Source organism: Penaeus monodon, chromosome 9 (genome assembly GCF_015228065.2).
Source record: "Penaeus monodon isolate SGIC_2016 chromosome 9, NSTDA_Pmon_1, whole genome shotgun sequence".
Lineage (NCBI taxonomy): Eukaryota > Metazoa > Arthropoda > Malacostraca > Decapoda > Penaeidae > Penaeus > Penaeus monodon.
This window is the reverse complement of record NC_051394.1, coordinates 51,707,378-51,718,181: the sequence shown is the minus strand read 5'-3', so window position 1 is coordinate 51,718,181 and position 10,804 is coordinate 51,707,378. Positions and strand designations below refer to the sequence as shown.

At 36.7% G+C, this 10,804-nt stretch overlaps 1 protein-coding gene across 1 annotated transcript in view; it reads right to left on the bottom strand.

Annotated features, from left to right (window-relative positions):
• Positions 1-499: 499 nt before the first annotated feature.
• The window catches only part of LOC119577240 (adenosine receptor A1-like), a 93,483-nt gene continuing 83,178 nt past the window's right edge, over positions 500-10,804 (bottom strand). The window contains exons 6-10 of the mRNA XM_037924988.1: positions 10,650-10,793; positions 6,830-6,991; positions 5,999-6,183; positions 4,350-4,445; positions 500-947 (exon numbers count right to left, since the gene is read on the bottom strand). Of these exons, the coding sequence (XP_037780916.1) occupies positions 794-947; positions 4,350-4,445; positions 5,999-6,183; positions 6,830-6,991; positions 10,650-10,793 (741 nt within the window). The 3' untranslated portion in view covers positions 500-793. The remainder of the gene's footprint in view (positions 948-4,349; positions 4,446-5,998; positions 6,184-6,829; positions 6,992-10,649; positions 10,794-10,804) is intronic.

Sequence of the window (10,804 nt, the reverse complement as noted above, 5' to 3'; positions counted from 1 at the left end):
AGTCATTTTAGAGAACCAATGGCTAAGGACTATGGACGAATTCTATGTAAAGTTCACATATAGTCTACCGCAGAATAAGCATAAACAATTGAGAACATCATATTTTGCACTTTAATACTTCTAAAACTACTTATATTATTAGACTTATTGGAATATGTGTACCAAGTGGACTTATTTTTGTAGAAGGTACATATGCATTTAGGAACCATAAGCCTTTCTGCCCGGGGATCTTCTACTTATACTATTATTTAAGAAAAATTGACAGGTACGAATATACGTTAGGAATACAGTATGTTGATATCTTGTATCAAATGTAGACTAGGAAATGTCCATGCTTATTTAAGGTATACTTTATATTATACACACACACTCAAACATACACACATGCCCACATATGTATATATATATATATATATATATATATATATATATATATATATATATATATATATATATATATATATATATATATATATATACACATACAAACACACACACACACACACACACACACACACACACACACACACACACACACACACACACACACACACACATATATATATGTGTGTGTGTGTGTGTGTATGAAATGATACAGAGTGACGAAGATGATGATCCTATTCCTGCTCTCTCGAATAGTCTCCCTTTACTGACTTCTAATTCATCGGATTCCTTCCTCCCCCCAATCCGTCTTCCTTACAAACCCAACCTTCCTTCTTCCTTCTTCCCTCGCCGCGTCCCTCGCCGATCCCGCAATGCCTCGAGCGAGCCACTCCTCCTCGCCGCTCCGGAGTTACACGTAGTCGATGTCGTCCTCAAGGATGGGATCGAGGGGCTGTTCCACCAGCGTCTGGTGGCGGAGCTCGTCGTTGGCGCTATTAGTGAAGGCGACGACCTCCAGGTTCAGAGGTCCCTTCCTGGCGGTCAAGGGCGACTGGGAGGCCATCCTGCAGGGGGAGACGCAGGTCAGCCGAAGGGAAGAGGTGGGGGAGGAGGTGTCTGACTGGGCACAGAGGAGGGGTTCTAACTCTTTGCCTTTGTTAGGTCGTCTAATTAGCTGGGAAGGGAGGCTGTGTGTGCAAAATTTAGGCCAAATGGCTTTCATAGAGGTTTTAGTTTGAGGGGTCTTCGTCTCAATTCAAAGAGTTGAGGGTGAATTGGGTGTACTATCAATACATTAAGATTATATTGATGTGTTGAAGAGATTTAGTTTAAATTCATTCAAAGAGGACACCAATGTGCGGGGGATTCAATCGATGTGCATTTGAAAAGGAATTTGATGTGTGTGAGTTCGTTTATATGCAATCAAAGAGGACGTTGTCGCGTGGGAGGGAAGGGTATTTTATTGGATTAGAAGATGACGTTTCCGAGATATTTATGCTTAATTGTATATGACGAGTATCATGTTTTCCCTGGCTCTGTTCAAAAGAAATTCTCAAGACGTCAGCTATATGTCCCTTTGTACCGTTTATTCAGTTATTTGACGTCGCTTAATTTACTACAGGTGTTAGTAATGAAAAAATGAATTATTGAGGCATCCTACAAATCCCAAACATTGTCTACATGAGTCCAGTTGGTAGGTTGTATTAACAGCGATAATAGTAGTCATCAGCAGCAAATGCAGTGCTAGTAATAAAGGTAGCACTAATAGCAGTTGTACAATAGTAGAAATAGTAGACAGAATAACACCAGGAATATCAGTTATAGTAGTAGGAATAACAGAGAGAAGCAGTAGTTACAATAAAAGAAATAATACCAGACATAGTAGTAATTATAGCAGCCTTAATTATAGAAATTAATATATATTATAAAAAATAAAAAAAGGCTAAATAAAAGGAAATACAAACAGCGGCGACCGAAACGCTACACGATAACTGAAGACCTGAAGACAAGTGGCGACGGCTTGGGCTTCGAAAGATGGAAGCTTCACACCCCGAGCGCCAGGTCCTCTAGTTAACAGGTCTCTTTCTGAAGTCGTGTTTCCAGGTCGTTGTCAAGCCACGGCGAATCCTTGGGGGTCAGTTTGCATGTTAATAAAAAACTTTTTTTTTCATGTCACAAGGAACAGTGCGCAAAAAGTCGTTGTGTTATCCTTTTTGTGTCATTATTTGTGATTCGTTTAAAAAGTTTATGACGACAAGGAATAAGATCGTCATATTGCACTCCAAGCAACTGATTCCTTTTATCATCTTTCTATCGTTTTTATTGCAGTTTACTACAACTTTCAATGAAAATACTTTCCGTGGACTCTTAACCCACATATCACCAACGCCCGATTTTGCTACTACAGGGACACAGAGCATCAAAAGCGTTACCAATCTATCTGTCCTTTCTCTCGACACGATGATGCTGGAATATGCACGTTGAGCAATTTTTGAGTAATATTCGAATTTCCTGGAAGTCAATTTTTCATAACTATATATAAAAATACTTGCGTGTGCCTATGTGTGATACAGAGAGATACGGAAACATAAATATCACTGCTAGTATTATCAGTATTATTGTTAATGTATTTAGTGTTTATGGCATCGTTACCATTATCTATTTCGTTATTATTAGTCCCATTATCATAATATGAATGCACCATCATTATGTCGGTCATTATAAGAATTATCACCATTATCATTGTTATCGTCACTGCTGTTAACAGTTAATATTGTCATTATCATCAAATGATGTTATTATCATTGTTTTACATCAAAATTATAGGGACTGATAATCAATGTTGATCTTTTTACTATTTCACTATCCTAAACCTTATCCTTATCACATGTAACACAGCAATAATCAGTTAACAATCAACATTATGTCGTCATTATCGTAAATTGCCACCATTAGTAATTTTAGTAGAAGCAATGTTAGTATTAGTATTAGTGTTAGCATAACCATAATCCTTACTAAACAAGCTTACTTTGGCAGCATGAGAACCGGTTATGTTTAACGTTCTCATATTTTTCGTATCAGTCAGGCAGTCCCATGCAGAGTAGCCATCCAGAATTCTTCTATTTTCACAGGCACACCAATTAATTTTATCGTTACTTTGGACGAGAACAATAATTCATATAGTTTTTTTATACCCAATGATGGTGTTCACTTTTCAGGCCTCCTATGAGTTCAGTTCCCTGTCTCAAGTAGGGACTGCAGCTTTCCCTTCCTTGGTTCTGAAAGCCTTCTTTACCTTGGATCCCTCCTCGGTGTTTCAGGAAAAATAACGATTTATAGTTTCCGCTCGCCCAATATATGTCTTCATATTTTTCTTTGTACTTATGACGCCATTGTATGTAAGTTATATATATACACATTTTTAATGGAATTATAAAACCATTAACATTGTTTTGAAGCCAGCATGCCACATCGGGTTCGGAGAGTGATATAATAATTTCTATGCGAGTAATAAGACGCTGGTTTCATAAGTTTGCCGATCCATCTTGGCTTGATTCTCTTTACACGGAGCTTAGCACGACTCAGACCAATCACTTCATTACTTCTTAAACATCGCCCTTTAACTTATTTTAGGTCCCCCTGCTCCTTGCTTAGCGATGCGAGGACTCCTCAACAGGTATTTCACCTGTTTGGGACTCGATTATCCTTGCATGAAGTATTGTTCGCGTTTCTTGGGAGACTCCTCTTCCTGTGATCTCCTCGACACGCTCGAATGATAACGTCTTTTACCATTATCTAAGCTTATTTTGGATGTTCTGTGCTGATTCTGAAGTCCGTTGATGTCGCGTTGCAAGGCGGACGTAAATTACAGCGTTGCTAGTTTCTCTTTCGATGAATGTCTCAGGAAAGTCGAAGGCCATGAGGAGCGAGTCATAAGGAGTCTTTCTACAATGGTAGCATATTCCTTGATTCCTTTTTGTAGATGATTTGCTATATCTGTGATGTTATTTATTTATCTATCTGTCTATCTATCTATTTATCTATCTATCTATTTATTTATCTATCTGACTAACTATCTATTTATCTATCTGTCTACCCATTTATTTATCTGCCTACCTGTCTATATATTTATCTGTCTACCTGTCTATTTATTCATCTGTCTATCTATCTGTCTGCCTGTCAACTTGTCTGTTTATGTATGTCTGTATCTATCTATCTATCTGTATGTCTGCCTGTCTATCTATCTATGTATTTATCTGCCAACCAATCTATCTATCTAACTGTTAGTCAGTCAGTCAGTCTGTCTGTCTATTTATGTTTATCTATCTCATATATATGTGTGTGTGTGTGTGTGTGTGTGTGTGTGTGTGTGTGTGTGTGTGTGTGTGTGTGTGTGTGTGTGTGTGTGTGTGTGTGTGTGACTGGCATTTGTTGCTTGACACATTGCATCCAGTGCCTGACCTCACCGTTTACTCTGGTTGTTATGCAGGGCGGGCGAGGCGGAGCGCGACCTTGACCCCGAACGGGAGCCTGGTGACCCGTGACTCAGAGTTGACCTCAGCCTAAAGCGAAGCCACGGCGGATGTATGGGTTAGGATAGGTTAGGTAATTAATGGTTTGAAAGAGGTCAAATAATTGTACATGAAAGTGGAGCGATTTATATATATATATATATATATATATATATATATATATATATATATATATATATATATATATATATATATATATATATATATATATATATATATATATTATTTAGCAAGATTTGCGAATATACTTTAAATATTCCGAGATTAAATCTTTCTCACAAGTATTTATCGTCTTTAGCTGCATAGCATATTGAAAACTAATGCAGATCAGTAAATAGGTAAATAGATAATATGAAAAAATAATTTTCCTTTACTAACTCAATGCAATCAAAGGAAGAATAAATAAATATGAGTAAAAACAGCTATTATAGTTATAATTTTTTTAAGCGAGCTGGCAACACTGTATGCAGGCCGTGTCATATTAGTGTTTTTTTCGCCTAACAGTAACTGGCAACCTGCAATGGTAATTATTTCACGTATTCTATAATTTTTGCTACATAGTATTACCAACTCAATTGACAAAATGAAATTAAAATAAATAAAAAGAAACCCTTTTATATTTCATTTCTATTGTGACAGTGTTTCATTTTCTATGTATAAAGTTATGGCTGACAAAAGTTCTATATTATAATCGACGTATTTGTTACGATGAAAGACGGCAAAACAAGATTAAAACTGTCAATCAGTCCTTTGTTATATTGGTTAATGCAATAAGGTGTTTAGTCTGTTATCAGGTTTAAAAGTTCACTAATAAGTTGATGAAGCTTTCAACATGCTCTGGTAAACATTAGCGTTATGAAGGCATTTCTGTCACGGAGATTGGAGCGGAAAATATGTTGCGCAATTTTAACTGATAAGCTTTGAATAGATCAGCGTAAGAATCCATACTTAAAAGGATTATCGACGTGCAGAATTTTTCCTCTCCAGTCAAAAAGGTAAGGGTGCAGATCACAGCATGAAAAATAGATTCTTAAATCATTCTAATGGCATGATGGTATAATAATGTTTCTTTCGTTCTATCAAATGTTACGTTTATCCTGTCAATTCTGTCTTTGATATTTATATTATTTTGAGTATGAATCCAGCGATATGTTTCCTTTTGCATCACCCATATAAGAAAATAGCGTGGCGTTTAAAAATCGTGTAAACGATACGGTGTCATTTGCTATAATGACTTTGCAAAGTTGTAAAACTGCAATAACAACTAAATTATTCCTAACAAAGAAAGGCATATGGGGTATGAACTCAAAACTATAGTATACTATAGCCCGACATTTTTAAATAAAGCTGTTAATTTTCACACACTGTGGATGGTTTAAAAAAGAAGAATGAACGGACCGTAGAGTTATTTTATCGCCACGACATCTTTAGAATCACATCAGTTACTTATCCTTTATTGTGAAACATTTCATCCTCGTGCCTCTTTATCTCTTATTCCTCCTTCAGCAAGATAGGCCACAGTATCTCCAAACCCACAGAATACAAACCAACACCCAAACACAACATTCGCCCATAAGTACGACCTGTGGAGACTCGAGGAGCTCAGAGACAGCTGTATAGAAGTCGTCCTTGAGGAGGAGAGTCGTGAGTGGTCGTTGCCAGGGACAGGTCTTCCTCTCGTGCATTTCCGTGCCGCCTCCCACATGGTCACCAGCGCCTTCCGGATGTCTGGCAGGCGAAGGGCGTAGATGAAAGTGTCGATGAATACCTGAAGGGGAGATGAGGCGATGATGCTGGTGATATGATGCTGCTAAGGTCTAATCGTACAAAAAAGAATAAGGTACACAAGGTAATAATTTAATAATAATAATAATAGTAATATAATAATAATAATAATAATAATAATAATAATAATAATAATAATAATAATAATAATAATAATAATGATAATAATAATAATAATAATAATAATAATAATAATAATAATAATAATAATAATAATAATAATAATAATAATAATAATAATAATAATATAATAATAATAATAATAATAATAATGATAATAATAATAATAATATAAAAATAATGATAATAATAATAATGATATAGTAATGATAATGATGATAATAATAATTATTATTATTGGGCAAGGAACTTGCCTACCTGGCCACTGGGTGGGTAGGCCAGCCCGGGTCAATGCCGGTCCCAGACCCGGGTAAATAGAGTTGGTGACTCGATAAAAACACCGGGCGGAAGGCAACGGCAAACCACCGCTCTAAATTGCCAAGAAAATCATGGAAACCCATGATCGCCAATAATAATAACAATAATAATGATAATAACAAAATAGAATGAAAGATAATAGATAAATAAAAAGTGAATCCAAATGACTATCGAGCCATAGTGGCACTCACCTTCAGTGTATAAAGACTATTAACGATGATCCCAAGGACAAGCTGCGTCAGGAAGCTGAGGTTACTCACGGGGCAGTTGTGGCACACCAGCACGTACTTGACCATAGCTGGCACCCACCCCATGACGAAGGTGCCAACGATGAGTGCCGTTGTAGCCACCGTCTGCGCGAAAGGGGGCGTGGTTTAGTCGGGGTTGAATGGTGAAGGGGGCGGGGTGAGGTAGAGAGGGGTGGGGGTGAATGGGGTAATAGGAAAATCGTGGTGGGTTTTGCTGGGTTTCGAGGGAGGAGGGGGGGCGGGGCTGACCGGAAATGTTTGGTCAAAATGGTGGTTGTGTGTGTGTGCTTGCATTTATGTGCTTGTGTGTGTTGTTTGTGTGTGTGTGTTTGTGTGTGTGTGTGTGTGTGTGTGTGTGTGTGTGTGTGTGTGTGTGTGTGTGTGGTGCGTGTGCGTGTGCGTGTGCGCGCGTGTGTGTGTGTTTGTATGTGTTTGTATGTGTTTGTGTGTGTGTGTGTGTGTGTCTGCGTGTGTGTATTCCAAGTTATGATCTTGTATTTCGTAGAAACCTGTATTACGGTCTCTTAACACTGTACCAACAAACTTGCACGTTATAATTCCAATCATTGTTCATTATTTTCTTAAATAACTCTAAAAAGCATTATTAGCTCTGTGTTTATGACCATTGTACGAAGAAATGTTGCCAAAAGAATTACATTAATCAGAAAGCGCAATCTTTTTCATTAAAAGTTTAGCGACACCGGATTCACGAAGGACAAAAAAATATATGGCCATTTCAAAATAAAGCTAAAGTTAATTGCAGAATTATGGAACAGGATTTTCTTCTAGTTGATGTGGAAGTAACTTTAGGAAATGTATGTTCAGAGAGACAGGATGTCTGTGTGTTTGTTTCTGTGTGTGTGTGTGTGCGCGCGCGCGCGCGCGCGCGCGTGTGTGTGTGTGTGTGTGTGTGTGTGTGTGTGTGTGTGTGTGTGTGTGTGTGTATGTGTGTGTGTGTGTGTGTGTGTGTCCGTACTTTGTGCATATATATATATATATATATATATATATATATATATATATATTTATATATATATGTTAATATATATATTAATATATATATATATATATATATATATATATATATATATATATATATATATATATATATATATATATATGCATGCATACCACCTCACCTAGCAGCGGACGTGCGTTCGTCCGTGCGCGCCCAGCCTCCGCCCCAGCAACGGAGCCGCCGCGAATGAGCGACACCCGACGAGCGAGGACGGACCAGGAGCCTCCTCGTCAGAAAATTGAGAGAAGGACAAATCACGACGCGATTTGTCCTCGAGAGAAGCTGAGATATTTCCCGAATTGCTTTCCTCTCTTTCCTCCCTTCTATCTCTGTCTATTTTTTCCATCTTCCTGTAATTCCCTTTCCATATCTGTCTATCTCTCTGTTTATCTATCTGTTCCTCTTTCTATATCTCCTCTCTTTATCTGTCTATCTATTTTATCTATTCATCGGTCGGTCTATCTGTTTGTTTGTCTGTCCAGCTATCTTTCTAATATTTTTCTCTCTATGTTTGTCTGTTTGTCTAGCTGTCTCTGTGTCTATCTATCTATCTGTCCGTCTATTTCTATATCTATTAGTCTTCTATCTATCTATCTATCATTTCTATCCTTCTGTCTCTGCCTATATGTATATCTATGTCTCTCTGTCTATCAATTTATCCATTTCTCTCTCTTTCCTCCTATCCAATCCCCTACTCTCTTTCTATCTCCCTATCTATTTATCTATTCTTTTCTTTACCTATTTCTTCCCCCACTCTTATTTCTTTCCATTTCCTCTCAGTGTCTCATTTTCTGTTTTCCTCTTTCATCACGCGAAACTGAGGCGCGTCTTGGAAATAGTTTTGGAACATTAAAAGGATTTTTTCTCACCTGACCCTTCATATTTGTAATCTCGCTAGTATATTATCACGGATATATTCACTAATATATACCAGTGACATACTACGAATGATATACTACCACTGATTAATACTGCTGTTTTAGGTTAATGTTAAACCGTCTTAGGTGGATAGTTAGCCAGCACTCAAACTTATGCAATACACTATTTTATTTTCACTATTGATGTAGTGACCATCATGCACTAGATACAAAATAAACCACAGTGTTCTTAGGATGGCATTTTATTCTGTCTGTATTTGCATGTTAGACTTGAAACTTAATGACAAACGTGGATTTTGACTTGTTAAAAAGTAGCCGTACTTTCCACTTTGAGAAAAATAAACATGGAAATATTAACGAAAATAGAAGTAGGAAAATAAAGAGATGTTAATACCCAATTTCATAAGAACAGGTTAAAATGTTTCGTTCGTATAACACTATAACTGACTCGTAAAAGGTTAAGAAGGGATACATAATAGCAGATACATAATAGCATTATTAGCATCACAGGCTCAAAATAGCCTGATAATTTGCGTCTGTCGCCTCTCTTGGGTCCATCCTAAGAACACACCATCACGTGGCAAAGCTTGGTAAAGGAAAAATTTATTTATTCAATTCTACATGAGAGGCAGTAAAGCCCAGTTTCTTTCTCTCTTTCTCTTTATCTCTGTCTCTCCTCTTTAACAGAAAATGCTAGTGTTTATCAGCGCCTGGGTGGTCTTTCGCACTTGCCACAGAATCAGCCAAGGAGAAGCCGAAATAAAGTAATGATAATGGTGATAATGATAATAAAATTATAACTATAAGAGTGATAATAATAATGATAATAATAATAACAATTATTATGATGATAGTAATAACAACAATGATAATAATAATAATAATAACAACGATGATAATAATAATAATAATAATAATAATAATAACAATAATGATAATAATGATGATGATAATGGTAATAATAATAATAATAATAATAATAATAAAAAACAGTAACAATAATGATAATAGTAATAAGAACGATAATAATAATAATGACAATAATAATAACAATAATAATAATAATCGTGATAATAACAATAATTATTATAACTACAACACTACCAACAGTAATATCAATGATCGCAGCTGTTCAGTCTCCCAGGTAGGTCACAAGAACGGGAGACCGAGTCCAGCTGAGGCGAGCTCCCTACCCCCACGTCTGTCTCAAATACGTGAGGTCGTTTCTCTCTTGTTAAATAGGCCGCAAGCACTAGTGGCCTGAGCAAGTACAAGGAAAGGAGTGTGTGCTTGTGCTTTTACCTTGGATCTAACTTCCAGCATGAGGAAACTGAGGGCGTTTGCCATATCGTGCTGTGTAGGGTATGCATAACAGGACCTGGATTAATGTTTGGGTTTTAACTAGTATAAGGTAGAAATGGTATCGGTTTGATTGGAACAAAGGTGGTTTCTTAAGGATATTTTTATTTTTTCTCATGATTATCCCATATTGCGGTTTGAAAGATGGAAAGGCTTACTTACGAGGATATATTGATATTGTTGTCCTGATATTTGTTATTAATATTGTTAGTGGAACTATAACTTGTTTCTAAAAATCACAATGACGACCATTAATCAAGATATTAAGTAAATTTCAAATATTTTTTCTAAGTATATTGGAAATTATGTTTTTTTTAGAATTATGCCTGACTGATTTCTAAAGACACGTGTTTATCCATAAAAAACTAGATATACCTAGAACTCTCTTTAAAACGATCACAAACCCCTTACAGTTTCGTGAAAGAACCAAATCCCAAAACAAACAAACCCCAACTAAAAACAAAAAAACTATAACATAAACCAATATAACAACAACAGGAATACTTACGTTGATGTTTTTCCTGAGCTGAGAGCGTTGTTCTGCGCTGACCAGGTAGAGACTGCGGTTCTTAAGCAGGAAGAAGATGTGGCAGTAGGCGAGGATGATGAGCAGCGTTGGGCCGAAGAAGATGCAGATCCACACGATCCTGAACTGGGGGATGG